Source organism: Sciurus carolinensis, chromosome 11 (genome assembly GCF_902686445.1).
Source record: "Sciurus carolinensis chromosome 11, mSciCar1.2, whole genome shotgun sequence".
Taxonomy (NCBI): domain Eukaryota; kingdom Metazoa; phylum Chordata; class Mammalia; order Rodentia; family Sciuridae; genus Sciurus; species Sciurus carolinensis.
The window spans coordinates 114,851,754-114,868,835 of NC_062223.1; the positions used below are offsets into that span (position 1 = coordinate 114,851,754).

The 17,082-nt window shown below is 38.8% G+C and overlaps 1 protein-coding gene across 8 annotated transcripts in view; it reads right to left on the bottom strand.

The window, feature by feature from the left end:
• Cadm1 (cell adhesion molecule 1) overlaps positions 1-17,082 on the bottom strand; it is a 314,452-nt gene that overhangs the window by 15,743 nt on the left and 281,627 nt on the right. For 3 of the 8 annotated variants that reach the window (XM_047516635.1, XM_047516633.1, XM_047516638.1), the window contains 2 exons: positions 7,452-7,484; positions 233-286 (listed from right to left, as the gene is read on the bottom strand). The exons of 2 other annotated variants lie outside the window; for them this stretch is intronic. In XM_047516635.1, coding sequence (XP_047372591.1) covers positions 233-286; positions 7,452-7,484 — 87 coding nt within the window. Of the gene's footprint in view, positions 1-232; positions 287-7,451; positions 7,485-8,984; positions 9,182-17,082 lie in introns of those variants that run through there. 3 more of the 8 variants (XM_047516639.1, XM_047516634.1, XM_047516641.1) reach the window with 2 other exon arrangements.

Sequence of the window (17,082 nt, forward strand, 5' to 3'; positions counted from 1 at the left end):
GACTGGCCTTGATCTGAAGTATAAATATTACTACTACCACAGGGAAGAGAGGTGGGTGGATGAGTGGGGAGGGGAGGAAGAAAGTGTCGATAAAAATTTGTTCTTTTGATAGTTTCGAAATCCATATTTGCCAATTGATTGCTCAGCAAACCAAATGGCCATTTTGTAGAGAAGTGGACAGACTGCCCACAGGTTGGACACTGCAGTGCCTTACCTAATGACTAGCCCTTACCTGAGAGGTCCTCACTGTCCAGTTCTTCTGCGGAATTGGGCAACTGAGTAAGGCCTTACAAGTAAAAACAAATCGTTTTTCTTTTCATTCCTCGAGGGACATAAACAAAACACTTAAGAACTGAGGATGAATTTTTTAAAAAACATGAGCCAAATCTCTTGCTATCTCTCGCTTTTTTGGATAGCTTGACTATATTAATCCATAAATTCATGTCTTCAATCATGTAATTTTTTTTTATTGATACACAATCGAGGCAGAAAGATTCCTCAGTCTCCACTGTTCAAAGCACATGAAACATGAAGGTGAATGTTTAAAATCACTCATTCATAACAGCATGCAAAAAGAAAAAAAAATAAAGCTTGATTGTTAGCTGTTGATGCTCTGATACATCTCTTAAATACAAATGTATTTAGATGTTACATACTGATGTATGTAAGTTGTATTTCACATTTTACTGTAAATTGAAATCCTTTGGCAATACTGACAAACACAGTTCATTATCAATTTATGATGATCTTGGATCACATATCTCAAAATGGTACAGCATCTGCTAACTGCAGATTGCAGGTTATGCCTTCATCAGAAAATCTGATGTGCAAAATGATTTTTTTAAAAAAGAGAATTTCATAAATCAATGGTATTCCTGAAAAATAAAACCCTCAAAGCTGAAAAAGCAGTTAGGTCAGGAGGTAATCAAATAGGGGCTTGAAATGCCTATATGGGGGTCAACCCCAATGTTGGCCAGAGGCGGATGGTTCTCAGCAAGCTCTGATTTGAATTAAAAGAGGTGAAAAGGGAAGTAGGTAAACAACGGGAGGCTCAGCTAGGCGATGGCTGCCATTTCCCCTTGCTTTGTATGGGGCTGATCTTTTAACGAAGTTTATTAAGCAACACAAAACGCTAGACAGTCAAGGCACCCTTGCCTTGTTTGCTGCTCTCCTCCAAGTCCCATCTGATTGCCCCAGGAACTCAAATTCCCACAAAGGTTTGAGTATGCTGCTCTAATGGAACTGTCACTTCTGAGGATGCTTGTGAACCTATTAAACTGCAAGTCTTTGGTGACAGATGCAAGTCTTGTTTAGTGTTGCATCTTTCCCTTCTCCTGTGGCCAAGCACAAAGTGTACTCTCAGTAAGTATTTGCTAAATTAATGATTTGGGAGTAATCCTCAGTGAGCCACCAACCAGAGTCTAAAAAGCAACCAAAACAAACAAATGCTCTGGAACCAAGAAATATCATACTGATTGCCCTATTTTTAAAAACCCAAATTAACCAAAACGATCCTGTACAAATGGTCACTAAAGCCTGGATTTATAAAGAAGCCAAATGAATACTGATAGCCAGCCAGGTTGTTTCTGTGAGAGGAGGCTGTCACATCATCAGCCTAAGAAAGGAGAATTTCTCTCATGACCCTTCATTGGCAATACACAGGTGCCCAATCAAAATGAGAGGCTTTCAAGTCCACAGGTGTTCTCAAACTATAGATTTAGGCAACTAAGGGGAAAGCAGTGAGTAATGCAATAAATTATAGAGGCAACTGAGTAGGGATGCTACCCATTTGTTCTGAAATGTGATTGGTTGAAAGTGTTCCTATTTCTAATTGGCTTTATCCATTGTATAAAGACTGATGAATACAATTATTTGAATAACTGTTATAAATGGGCAACATAAAGTACCTCTCTGTTGTTAATTATGAATCTGCAGTTCTCAGAAGGCTAATCCCTCACTTCTATGTGGCCCAATGAATATCAAAGCATTCTACATACGTGCTTGGTGCCCACTGAACCACATTAAACAAGGATGTTTCAAGCAGGCAGCTTTACTGATGGAGGCTTGTTTCCTTGGGGAGGGCAACAGAAAGCTAATTTTAAAAAATAAAGACAAACATGTTTATGAAATATCGATATGCAAAGTTTTCCATTAAGAAGCATCAGATAGTTGATATACACCTCATTAAAGCTGAAACTGTCATTTTTAATGGCATCAACTTTAAAATATACCAAATCATCTGGAATCTACTGCTCAGATTATGTTCCAAAGTGAGAAGCCATTTAGGCTAGTGGCGTTAAATTTGTTTTTGCAGTACCATTGTCTTTTATGAATCTACAGCACTCTGCCATAGTTGGATAATTTCTGAATAAATATAATTAGGAAGAGTTTACTGAAGCACTGAGTGTACAAGTGAGGACAAGCAAAATTTACCTCCTAAAATTGCTTTGGCTTAGGTATTTTTCTTTCATGTTAAAAATTATACACCTCTCATTTTCTCAAAGAAAAAGACAAAGATGTGTTTTATGAAGCAGAGATTACTCTTCAGAAAGAAACTTCATGATTTAACAATAAGTGGGAAATTACTTCTTGGTTCTTTTCTTTAAACTTTCATATCACCTATTAAAGCCCTTCCTCATCACTTCTAATTAAAATGCATTCAACACATTTCTTTAAATTTTGTTAAACAAATGAAAGTTTACTTTTGGTCCATATGGGATTTTCCTGAGCAATTAAAAAAGTCCTAAGGTACAAATAAATGTGCTAACTCAATATATGCACAACGATAATCTCTTTTGCAGAGACGTGTGTTTTGCTTTTCACTTTTTCTTGGGGTTCCCACATGCTGTGTAACACACCCTAGTCTTTTCAGGGCTTCTGCAGTTGTAACTCCTCTTTTTCAACCGTCACTGCTGACTTCTCCAAGTGGTATGATGTGGCAATTTTAAACCAGGGAAGGAAATCTCAAAAAATTAGAAACAGTAAGAAGTCCCAGACACTTAAGTGAATTCAAGGTCAAGTAAAATCTAAATGCCTCTGGGTTTGGTTCATCAGGGTATCATTTGTTTTAGTAAACTTCAAAAAAGAATGATGAAATAAAACTTTTAGGAAACAGAACAGCCCACTGGCCCTGGTACCATTCCCATTATGAAAAACAAAAGTAGGCGACGGCTCTCTCTTACCTAAGCGGCACACATCTGATCACTTGGCCATATTATGGAAACTGTTACTTCCATCACCAGCCTTAAGAGTTCAGACGCCCCCGGTAGTTTTAATCTAAAAGCTCAGTCATCCTGTTCTTCCTGCTTTGTCAGCTTTTGTGGAGAGTTTTTCCCTTCTTCCCATTAGCAGAAATTTGGTTCACGCCGTTAAACAGTAGCACATTGTTTCCAAACTGCATATCAAGGCTGAAACGCAATCTTCAGGTCCTGCAGCCATTCGTAAACCTCTTTAGCTTTGTTCTTGAGTAGAACATACAATGTCTGCAGAGTCCCTTGACTGAATGACAGCCTTTGAATGCCATTGTTATGTACGCATACAGAGAGATGTACATAGAGGTACATACACAGATGGTGGACATAGCGGTTGTAATAATGCGCACTGCTGGCTATTTTTCTTTAAAATGGGCTTAAGAATTTCCCCGCAATTGAATGTAAAGTAAGATAAGGGGATTTCATGTGCTTTTTAGAATTCCATTATGGTCTGCACTACTCATGAAATAGGGAAAGGGAGATTCATGGGATAGCAACCTAAGGACAGCGTCTAGGGCGTGAGCTTGTGTCTAGCACTGACCAAACATTTTGAAACCCAAACAGAAAATGAAAAATTATTCTTCAGAGGGGTTTCCAGTTACAGACTGAATTAAGATCTATTTAAAAACTCATCTGGGATATGAAAATTCATGAGATCATCAGCCTCTACTGTATCAAGAGGTAGAAAGGCAAGAGGGCAGGTAGACTGAGAGAGAGAGAGAGAGAGAGAGAGAGAGAGAGAGAGAGAGAGAGAACCTCAAACCCAGAGGAAGCCAGCTGACTGCAGTGCAGCAAAAGCACAAGCACTATTCCAGACCATGGGCATGCTGTCACCCGACCCCTCACGTGGGGGAGGAGGGTGGGGCAAGGGAGAGGGGACACACAGGGCAGAAAAAGAACAAGGCACAAGACACAGAGAAGCGCCCACATTTGAACAAACAAACAAAAACCATCACACACACCCACACATCAATAATCATAATAACGATTACACCACCCGTGCGTTGAATCATTCATGCATTTCTGCCGTCAATTTCAGACCATGTGGTATCAGGATTTGGCAGAGTGTTTTTTGGTTTCTTTTTTCTTTTGATGTTTTTTTGCATTGCTCAACATGCACACATAACACAGGATTCTTCCTGTCCAGGCCTTTAAGGATGAGCTCCAAAAACACAGATGCTCAAGATCCTTATTCAGAGAAGATCCCTTGTGTCAGCCTAGTCTAAAATCTCATTCTTACACTCACATTTATCGTGACTATCAGATCCTTAAAAACACATTGTGGCTGATTGTTGTTTGGTTTTCTTTTTGGAGAAAATCCATTTGGGTTTTGAGTCATGCCCATGCACTTCTAACCTTCAGATACATGCTTATTCCAATCAGATATTGGTAAGAACAAATGGTCAACATACATCAACAACTAGTATCAACTTCATACATACTCTAGCAACGCAAGCTTGAATGAAATATTTTAATGAGTCTTCAAAGGGAAAGCTTTAAAATTTTTTCTTTTTCTTTTTATGAGAGAAAAGAAATATGCAAAGAAATCTAGTACGACAACTTTTAAGACCAGTAAGTTGGTCACAGCTGGCTGACCTAATATGTCTTGTCATTTAAGTTGCCAAGTTATCAAACCACTTAAGATTTTTCTAGGCCCAATCACCATTAAGGAACATCTCAAGGTTATCATCAAATGAACATAAGTCAAATGGTTGCTATATTCAAGAAGTTGGGTGTTAGCCACAGTGTACTAGAATAGAAATCATTAGAAATCGGATCTCCTGCTTTGTAATTTTCACCATGTTCTATTACCTTTTTATCCTGACAACTGACCTGGAAGATTCCTCCTCTTCCTGTCAAATAAAATTTTAGATATTACTCTGCTTTTCATTAGAGCTTTTTGCCATGGGCTAGAAAGTACGCTGTTCAAAATAGTGGTTGGAGCTCTTTGTGCAGATGCTATGAGGATACTGGACAAGTTGAAGAATGTATTTGTAAATGCATTATACAGGGATCAGCCTGGATTATCTATCACTTCTCTATTCCTTTGCTGTTAAGGAGTTCAATCTAATGTGTGTGTGTGTGTGTGTGTGTGTGTGTGTGTGTGTGTGGTTCAGTAAGGCTGTTCTTGCTATTTCCCCCCTAAATTTCATATGTAATGTTGGTCAAGAACATTGAGGTATCACTGGCTTGAATGTTGTCCCCAAACTAATAAGACAGTGGCTGCTTCTCACAGTACACACATAAGTCTATTTCTGGCCACAGGAAGTCTATAAAGTCCTAATCCAAGCATCTCTTTATCCTACAACAAAAAGAGACCATCTTCCCTTTTTCTTCAAAGAAGAGGGTCTAATTAAAAATAGTACCATAAAATCTGGATCAGGCCCCAAGTTCACTTTTCATTTTCCAGGCCAAGGGACAAATTTCATACTTTAAATATCTTGTCCAGGTCTTTAGGGATGAGCCCCCCCAAAACACAAGTACATGAATTTTATTGAAGGAACCTAGAAAATAGAACTCTGGAGCTTTAGGAGATAAATGATGATTATTTCTTCAAAGATCTCATAGAATTCAGGAATCTTATGGTTACATTTGACCCTGTAATTAATTACAGGAAGCTCAGAACTTAAAGTATCTTAAAAAGAATAGAACAAAATCTCTTGAACTACATTAAAATAACCTTAAAGCTCTGAGAATAATCGATAAAAGTCAGGAGGTGCTCAATTAATGATGAAACATACAAATAACTGAGCTTAATGGAGTGCAAAGCCTGAGATGTAGCAAGCACAATGGGGCACCACCTTAGCAAGCACAAGTTTTATACCTAATTGATTTCTCATGATTGTCAGTGTACCTGGCCACTTTAACTTATTTTATTAACTTGTCCCTTTGTGCCAATGACAGGAAAGGACAGAGTGAAGAGGGGGTGGGAGGGATCTGTCACTCCATTCCCGAGTTTGCTCAGCTCCCTCAGAATTCCTCACTGAAGTCTAAACATGAAGGTGAGCTGCCAACCCTGACCACAGACTGATCTCTAAGGACAGGTCACATACTTTTTGCTTTGTGATTTCCAACTGGTAAGTTATCAAATATTGGTCTTTTTGAGGAAATTAGTCTGGGTTAGGAGATGTTATTCTAAAAGTTCAATTAACACTACAGGGTTGGCTGATCATCTCTTGTCATTGGAATGATAGATTTCCACTCTGTATAGCATGCAAAATGACTGAAGGAGGCCCTTTATCCAACGATTCCCTTGGATTCAATTATTAAAATTCAGCTCATTTTAAAACTAACATATTTCTCTAAGCACAATCTAGCCAGGGTTAGATTTGAGGTAAGTAATCAAGTAACATACAGATGAAACAATTCTCATTTTCTGATGGGAAAGACACAGGAAAGTTAATAGACTTATCCCAATCCAGTGAGCCATTGGTGACATGCGGAGACATCAAACTTCCTGATGTCCCTGTCTAAGCTTTACTCACTCGGGTTATAATCACTTTTTGGTTAAAAATGTTATTTTGCCTGCAGGGCACTCACACAGCAATGACTTTTTTTAAAGTCCCAGTTAATGATGTTCAAATTGACATATATTATTATTCCAGGCTTGGAGATGTTTCCTGCCAAATGTAAGCATAAACTTAAATGAACACACAGAGATTTAGAGTGCATGAAATGGGGTGGGGGTCTGGGGTAAATACAAGTAGGAATATAATTAAATTCATGATCTTTCTAAAGAAGATCAATGACCTTCCTCATTATCACTTCATGAATTTAAACAGAGATCTTCCTCCCTGACCTTCAATCTCAACTACTAAACCATGCAAATGACCCCTTTTTGAAATTTACCTGGGACTATGCAGAAAGCAATTGGGCCTATGATTCAGATGTTCTGTTGCTAAGGCAAGTATCAGTGTTTTTAAAGTCCCATGCAAAGGGACCATGTATAACTGAAACTCCTGCCTTGCGGCCAGCCAGTGAGGAGGCAGCCTCACCTCAGATTGCAACCGTTGGCTACTGAACTCACAACAGAAATGACAAGACTCGACATCCTTTCAAGCCTTAAGAAATTATAGTATATTTATGAGATCAGTCTACTTGGAACGTGAGTTCCCTTGAAGACTACATTTCTCTTTTTCCCAGCTTGCCTTGCCTCTCAGCAGCGCTGAGAAAGTAGATAAACAGGAATGTGATACCAACCGTGAACTGCTGGTTCTGTCGTCGCCGTTGTGTCTACAGACGGGAACAGAGGATTGGAGGAAGGGAGGAAACAGGAGGAACAGCATGCAAAAAAAGGGAAAATGGAAAAAAATGGAACAGATAATATATGAGCAAGCTTTCAAAGAACATCGCGTGACAAGCAATAATAAATGAAAAGCAAAAAGCATTTGAAGTGAGTTGCACTGTTTTAAGACATGCCTGGAGCTCAAAGCTGCGAGCCAGTGAGGAAAACAGTAAATTCTTTGGTTCTGGGGGTCTTGCCAGGACACATATATTTGCTCGTCCATAGTCAGGGGAACATGCAAAGTGACGAGAAACACCAGTGCAAACTCAGTGGCTGGTAGATGGCTCTTAACGCATCAAGGCTCAAGACTGCGACAGAAAAAAGCTCAGTCGGAAGCTGGTTAAACAATGGATTCATACATTCAAACATTGCCTTTGTTTTAACCCAACCCACCCGGGCACTTGGGCTTCTTGGCTGCCAATCAGGCATCGCTGAATCAATTGCACTTTTAGGATCCTTTCACTGTTCATGCTCAGATGTCTGCAGATGAAAATGCAATATACAGGATCGAGTTTTCCATTCACCGTATTATTTCAGCAGAGCTTAGCTGGAAAGTTCAATTAACTGGGAGGCCATAGGAATGAACACGTTCAAGGTTTTCACAGATGAGTTTACACACACACACACACACACACACACACACACACACACAGACACACACAACTAATCCACTCCTCATTTTTCGGTTCTTAATGTTACAAGCCAAGAGCAGAACCTTTCATGAAAAGACACAAGTCCACACAATCTGCCAAACACCACTTCTAATTATATGACATTCCAAAAATTTAAGTATCCAGCCATTCTTTTGTTTACAATTTAGAAGCAAGTTCACAGTTGTGAGCTGCTGGGAGTTGTGTCTGGATTGAGACAGAGCAGTCAGTTTTTCACTGCTGGATGCATTTGCTGAGGAAGAAAATATGGCTTGTCTCTTCTTCCTCTTCTATTTCTGATGCTGTTCAAGTTTTTGCCTCCTTCTACCAGGCTTTTAAACCTGGCCTGCTGTACGGGCTCCTCTTCACAGGAAATTCCTCCAAAAGGCTCAAGGAATTTTCTCTTTATTTTTGGCTAGAGGGGAAGTGGGACAAATATCTAACAAAACGCATGACGACATTCTTTTTCCAGTCATTTTAACACCACTCCCTTAGCCAACTTCATTTCAATGTCAACCCGCATCTGGCCAAGATTTTATTTTCAATTCTCCAGCTCTGGAGCATGCGTCTTCCACGATTCTCTTCGGGCCGGGAAGGAATGGTGACACTGGGACATGAGCTGGTCATTTCTAGTCAAAAACTGGTGGCTGAAGTGGGGGTTGTTGGTGAACTGTGAAAGTAGTTCCCTATTTTTTTCTCTAATGCAGCTATTTAGCTGGTGATTGTTTTTATGAGTTCTGGAGACGCCAAGAGACTTGGATTCGACACAGGCAATGTTTAAATGCACTGGAAAGTTGAACATAACTTTTTTAGAGGGGTGTCAAATGAGCCTGGAGCTTCAGATTTATAAATAGGACACATGAATTCACACCGGCGTTCCCCTTCAGTTGGCATGCTTTCCTCAGGACTCTATACCATCAAAAATTAGAGCACTTCTAAGGAGCCAGAATTAACCAGAAGTCTGAGAGCCCAACGCAGCTTGATATAACTGAGAGCTGAATTTCTCGAGAATTGAGGAGGGAAAGAAAAACATAAAATATACCACATAAGAACACAATACTTACTTACAAGGCAAGTCTGTGTGCATAAAATAGCAGTAAGAAACAATACAGGAAATTGTACAGTTGAAACAACATTCTACACAACAAAGATGATACATCTCCTTAGTTGAAATATCCAAATCCAGCATTAGTTTGAGGCACTTTAAACTTGAGGGGCAAGATCAAATGCACATTTGTACAGAAACATTTATATGCATGTTAATACATTTTATGGGTAGGCATTGGCTCCTTTCCAAAATAGAGAAAAACTAAAAAAAAAAATTAAACACTTTGGCCCATTACTTTTGTGGTGGTAGCACTTCTTACATGCTTTATTTTTTGTCAGGTGCACAATTAGTATAAAAATGAAAGAAACAGGGTGGAATTAAAACCTCAGGGTTAGAAACTTCAAACATAATATCTGAGCATTAACCAATGACCCCAATTTACTGTCTTCCTGCATCACAACATTATGTCAGCTTCCTGATGAAATTAAACCAACTGAAGCTAGGCATAAACTCTTATGTGGGTACTAGAAAATAAATGAAGGCGAGTTCATAGTGCACCTTGCTTTCCCACTCTGGGGATGGGAAATCCATCAATTGCACCCAACAGAGAGGACAAAGGAAGTCAAGAAAGAAAAACATGTTCTAAAACAGTTAAGCAAACACATGTTCAAGTCAAACAACACAGTTCCTACAGCTAGAAATGGCAAACCCATGGACAGCAATGGAGGAGACTGCAGAGGAAACACAGGTTGGTTACAAGGTTTAGATCAAGAATTAGGGTGCATGTGAGCAGCCAGTGACTCTAGTTCTCTGAGAGCATCTGGTATATTACCACAACAGAGATTATTCCAAGGAAAGAATTAAGATTTTCTTTTTTTGTACTAGGGATCGAACCCAGGGGCACTTAACCACTGAGTCATCCCCAGTCCTTTTTATTTTTTATTTTGAGACAGGGACTCGCTAAGTTGATGAGGCTGGCTTTGAACTTGCAATCCTCTTGCCTCAACCTCCTCAGTTGCTAGGATCACAGGTATGTGCCATCATGCCCAGCAGAAGGAAGAATTCTTTAGAAGTGACTTTGTGCTCCCTGCAGGAGAACACTTTGACAGAAGTTAATTCTCCTTCCTAATTGTATTATTACTTCATGCAGAAACCACAGACACCCTGGCTCTGAAGTGAGTACAGCTTTTCAAAGCAGGATTTATTAGGGTACCTTAATCACAAGGTGAAGTAATGTGCAAGACCGCCCCTCTGAATCAACTTGTGGGTTCACCATTTTGTCTAAGTGTAAGGGCAAAATGCAAACAGAATATTTCCAATATAAGTTATAAATGCTATAATCAGCTTGAAAAATGAGAGTGTCTAATTGCCTTAACAAAGGCTTTTTTAAACCTCATTTTGTTGCTGCCTTAAAAAAATAATCGTTGAGCTAGGACCATAAAAAAATGGTCACAAAAAGTTAAATTGGACTTACAGTGGTATTGGGTTATGAAATTAAAAGGGCCTAGGTGAGCTATTGTCTCTATTTTAATTTTAATTACAATGAGAGCAGATTTATTGTACATTTATTTTATATGGTCAACAAAAAAACCAATCCCCTGTTCTTGCAAACCCAGTTAAGTGTGTATGGTCTTAATAGTCACTCCCTGGTTGTTTTATGAGTATAATCAAATGAGGTGTCCGAGGAAGGGCCCTGCACTGTTATTTGAAAGACACACATTTCACTAAATATTGACTTCTCTGCTCAGTCTCCTAGTCCTACAGTTGATTTGACCCTGTCTTGAACAAATGAAACATCACATGTATCTCACGTCACAGTAAGATATTTACAAAATGAAAAAGCTCTGACAATGTGTGAGATTAGAGACACTAGCCATTTAACCAAGTAGCAAAGAAATTAAAAAAAAATTACTGCATGAGAGGCAGCTGGGCAATATTTAGTTGAAACAGTCATGTGTAAGCTCCACTGTGGCACATTCTAATCCTTTCATATGGATTCTCTCCAACTTAGAATTGTTCATTGAGTGTGACAGACTGGGGGTTTAAAACTAATCCATAAATTAGTCTGTGGTCTCAAACACAACGGGTGCCATAAATGAAAATGAAAATCCTAGAACAAAATTAAATTCACAACCTTAAATACTTTTTCTTCCCAGATTGATCTGTGGTGCTCCTGCTTTACAATGCACACATTCACTGTCAGGCTGCATTTTGGGGTGTGCGAGAACAGGGTGTACATTAAAAAAAAGCACAGTGGAATAACCCAGAGAACACAATCTACTCGGAAGCAGAGCTTAATTGTAAGGAATTTAAATTCTCCCAATTTGATTGTCATAAGCTTAAATGAAAGCATACTAAGCAGTCAGACATATTTTAATACACTCTCCCCCAGTTTATTTTCTTAACTAAAGTCAATAAGGAGCCAATGGGTTTTCTTAATTGAATTCCCCTTCAGTTTGTGTTATAGAGGCACTTTAAATTGAGACACCAGGGCAGGCAAGGAATTCCCCTGATAATTTTATTTCATAGTTGTGCTGTGCTGGCCAATGTCTATTAAATATAGGTTTTTTGTTTTTGTTTCTCTCTCTCTCTCCAACTTATTTGAAATCCATTGAAAGCAAAAATAAATGCTGGAAAATTAAACTTTGAAATTTGTTTTCTACTGGTTTCCCATTTAATTTCCTTGCTATCTATGTTTTGCTTTAGTTAAACTCCCATTCCCTAGGGATGGGAGAAATAGATAGTTAGAGAACTAGAGCTAAAGGCCCAAACAAGAGAGCCACAATGAAGTGCTTTTACTTTTTAATGTCATCTATCCTTTGAGTGAAAAGATTGTGTGCCACCGAACAGCAGGAAGGGGAGTTGATTTTTTTGTGTGTGTGTTTTGGTTTTTTTTGTTAAGCAATTTCAAGTTTTGTTAAAAGCTTCTTCAGAATTGTTCACTCTGTGCTGCTGTACCCCAGAGATCTTTTCATTTGCAAACCAGATGTTCTGCAAAATAATAGGAATCTGTATAGTGGTTTCATTTAACAAGGAAAACAATTCCTAAAGCATGGTGTGTGTGAATGTTGGGAGAAAGGAGAGATGGAGGGAGGAAGACACAGGTTGGGAGGAGAGGGTGTTGCAGGAGGGCAAGAGGGTGAGAGGGAGGAAGTTCTGCAAGTCTAGAAATATCCACCTTGTGCCAGATATGGGAGGGCTGGGTCTTTTCTGCCAAAACCTTTATTTCCTGCTACCAAGATAGCTGCAAGTATCATCTTCTAATCCTAAATTCTATTAGGGCACTGGGAGATACTGTATTCATGAAATTATTACTTATTTGAATTGTTGATAGACCTTTGGCAAGGAAACATGCCACTTCTCCATCTCTAGGATTATTTTTTAAATAAAGAGCATAAAATTTTGGAAATTATAATAGAAGCACTGGGAAAAAAAACTTCACCTCAATTCCCATCTCTAATTCCCTTTAAAAACTGAGGACTCTGATGACTTTCAACATTTGTCATATTCTAATTTCTTCCCAAACCTATATGGGTCAAAAGCTGGGTGGCTATGATGCTATTTGTAAGAGGTTTACAATCATCAGTCAAATAAAAATATGGACAGGATAGCATGAAAAAAACATGGGCATGCACTTTTGGTATAAAAATCTGAAAAGGTGGTTCATCAGGTAAAAGATAGTGCCCTAATAGCATTCTCAACACTAGGCATACTGGCATATCCGTAACACTTGATAAGTATTCAATACATGATGAGTAGATCTCAGCTCTAGAAAAAAAGGCAAAGTGGTAAACATTCTAGGATGAAAGATGAATATTTCCTAGCAACGAAGGCTTAATCTATGCCTGGCACAAAAATAAATGCAAAATACACAAACACTGAAGATAGATGCTTGAAGTAACGTTAGACCTTCATTCTTAATTTCCAAAATGCTACCTTCTCTTACCCGTGTTCTGCCCGCTCTTTGATGGCACAGAGCAAAGTCCACTTCTCCTGTGACAATTTCCTCAATCTTTTATGTACTTGCTGCCCATACCACTGAATCACCTCGACTGCACAGTTCTCTTGAGTTCCAAATGTGTATAACCTTTTCTTTCAACATAGTAAGGGCTTCAAGGAGTCTTTTGTCTGCACATATTTGGTGAATGCATGCCTAAATAGTAGACAGGCTTACACCCCTTGTACCATGCACATAACAGTAGCTCAGTAATAGGAATCACTAAGCTAAGACCCTGGGAAACAGACAGCTCTATGTGGAGCAAAGCTCTCTATTCTAATTTAGGCGGTTGTGGCATAGATTGTCAAGCACAGGTGTATTTTTTTCCTTTGTACTTAAGACACTGTGAACATGTGCTATGGTATGGAGTTTACCCATTTTGGCATATTCCACAAATGTCACTGAAGGAGAAGGGCTGTATCCACCTTCTTTATTTATATGATCTAATCCATTTAAACATGAAAAAAGTTTATGATATCAGGCTGTGAAAGCCAAAATAATAACATGGACCTGGGGGTAAGAATCATTTCCTCCAAGATATATTGGATTTTGAGTGCTTTGACACCAATAGAAAAACCATGCTGTTTTCTTTTCCAAGAAACACAAAATACTTAATTGAATATGTACTTTAAAAAAAACTCATTTAGAAATGACCTACTTCATTCTTATGAAAGGACTTTTTTAATGTGTTTTAGAATTTGGCCCTATAGCTATTCATTTCTTATTCTAAGGTGGTTTTAATTTTTTAATTTATGACAGTCACATGTAGAGTGTGACCTACAGGTTGGAATTCTCCTGGCCTGAATTTTATATTTAACTGCTAAGGGTATTTATGACTCAGTGCTGAGTCCTTTCTGTGGTACTCATCAAGCATCTAACTCAGGACACAACCAGGCAGGAACAATACAATATCCAAAGTAACCAAGGAGGGAAAAACAAAATGTTTTCCTAAGGTGAGGACAGGAAGAAGCTTGACCCAGCTGGGAGCTAGGTACTAAAGTTATCACCAAACAGACACAGATAATTTCATGAACGTATAGTACACAAAGTCAACAACTGTGAAGGTTAAAGCAAAATGAAACAACTTAAATTTATGCAGTTTGCTCTCTCATATTATAGCATATATCTTCACAGAATAAGATGAAAGAGACCACATAGACAAACTGACATGATTTTAAAAAAAAGAAAAAAGAAAAGAATGGAAGCTTCCAAAAGCAATAGTTGAACTGAAACAGAACATGCTGTATATGAAAGATAACAGAAACCCCAAGGAATCTCATGGCAAATCACAATAAGGCTCTCAATGGCTTTTAATCCTATCTAGCCCCCAAATTGTTTTAAGAAATTCTAAAGGTAAGAACGGCTTACAAGTTATAAAGCCATAAATATATTGATACAGCAAACTGACACTGACTATTCCTTTTGGTACTTGACAAACTGTAAAAATTTCTCCCCAGGAAGGTGTGCCTTCACAGAGAAGTCACCAGACCTGCTTCGAGCAGGGTGGATAGGATGTAGGACCCACTCCCCCCTGCCCCTACTCCTCACATCGATGAGGTCTATGATTCTGAGGGGGGAAAGTAGAGTCATCCATTCAAAGTAGAGCAGCTATCCATTTGTTAGGCTTATACTTCCTCTCTTTCAAGGGTCTCCAGGATGAAGCTTAAACATGTTTTGAGCAAGTCAGGTGACTTGAAACAGAGCAACAGCCAGCCTCCCTAACAAGGGGAACAATTTGATTATCCTGGTTATGGGAGATAAAAGATAACACTGGAACACTTCCTTTCAAAGAAATCAGAAATCAACTATGACCCTTCAAGTTTAAAAATATTTTTTTCTATTAAATTTGTATATATTTTCTGGTAATGACACTCTGACCTGGGGAATGGGTTTCAGTTATTGCATCTGACTGGGAGAAAGGAAACAGATGACTGTGGGCCCTTTTTTTTTAAGTTCTAGTTTTATGTTACTGTCACTGGATTTGGCTGTTGAAGCTTTTAAGGCTAATGGTGGCTGTAATGTACCAAACAGGGCAGGAAAGAAGAGGAGTGGAAATTAATGCAGATATCCATTTGTCAGGATTCAGTCTGGAAGATTTTTTTAGGAACCAATCTAAATCTAGGGGATAGCCTGGACCTTTAAAATGGGACACAGAATCATTCAACTCCATAACCTTTAATCTGTTTGGAGAAAGGAGTAAATGTTAAATTCTACAAGTATACTTTCTGGGCAAGATAAATATATATAAGACTGCTTGTTAAGACATAGTAAGCCTGTAAGATCACATTCTTTAAGGCAACGGGTTCCACAATGTTGTTTTATAGTAGCAATTTTAGCTTAACTATTCTTGGGCGTGCCAGTAAGAATGTGGGCATTCATTACCACAAATGCATTTGGTGTGCAGAGAGAATCCAAACGCCACCATGGAGAAGCTAAAATGTATCTATGAGATCATCTTACATTACCTTGAGCTGGGAGGCCAGCCATAGAGGGCCTATTAAAGGTACACCTTTGATGTGAACAGAAATATAGCATTGTTTATTTTCAAAATTTCCTCTTAAATGGAGTCTCCACAGCCACAACTGTGGTAAAAGTGAGTTGTAGATGTTCGAGGACTCAAGATTCACTTTGGTCTGGAGTGAAGGATTAAGAGCTGTGAACTGCAGGGACTTGCTGAGATTGATTGTGGTGGGGGGAGGGGTTCAGGAATATGATCAGTCATAAAAAAAAAAACAGCCTAAGCAAGTGAAAAGGCCAGCCACAAATGGAAAGTGTTTGATACACAGTGTGAATAAAACCTTGACTGCCTCAAGATGTAAACCTAGACACTCTGGAAACTTCTGCCATGAGAAGTAGCAAGAGCTGGGTCATACCTGGGCAGCTTCTAAAAAGACAAAACAGATCATTGACAGGCTGTTTTTCAGGATTGACATAAGCAGGACAATGGAGAATTAGGAGCTCTCATTTATATTGACATCCAAAGGGTCTTTCACTGGAAACTTGAAAGTAAGGAGAACACAAGATAGATAAGAGAAATCCTATCTGGTGATAAACTAGTTCTGGGCTGGGGCTGTAGCTCAGTGAGAGGATGCTTGCCTAGCTTATGTGAGGCCTTGGGTTTCATTCCCAATCCCAGGAAGTGAAAAAAAAAAATCTAGTTCTTAGTATGAAAAGTTGACAGCATGGTTGCTCTGGAAGTTCAAGTTAGGAAGAAGCATCTTCGACATGCTTATGAATGACATAGAAAATGTGGGGAATCGATTCACCACACTAACAAACCCAGTTCACTTAAAGAAGCAGAAGGAGCTAACAGAGCTAAAGCAGGAACACACACGGACAAGAATTAGGAAGCAAATTCTCTAGATGGAGCTGCATTGAGAGTGACACAAAAACCAATTGATGGATTTTCAGAAGATTTTAAATTAAGTGCAGGCACTAATGGTGTTATGACCAGTATTTAGAAAAATCTTCAGTAGTGGCTGATTTAAGGCTTCTCTTTGTTCCACTGTAATAGGTGAAGAAACTGAGATTAGGACATCTCTTGTTATATTTCACCAACCGATGAGGCCTCCTCTTTCACTGAGCACTTTGCATTTTGTCAACTATCTCACTAGCTCCTGTGAAAATGGAAAATGTCTCCAGAAAGCCACTGTAACCCTTGAGGCAATCCTTTAGGATAGCTGCCATATCTTGGGTGCTAAAGAGGAGCCGAACATGAAGAGTGATGAGTAAGATACTCAGTGTGTATAAAGAAGTTCAGTGACAGGAAGGAAGAGCAGAGCACGTGACTCAGACCCTGTAGTCTCTGCAAATAATAGATTGAAGTGGAGAAGTTACTTTGTCAAGAGATT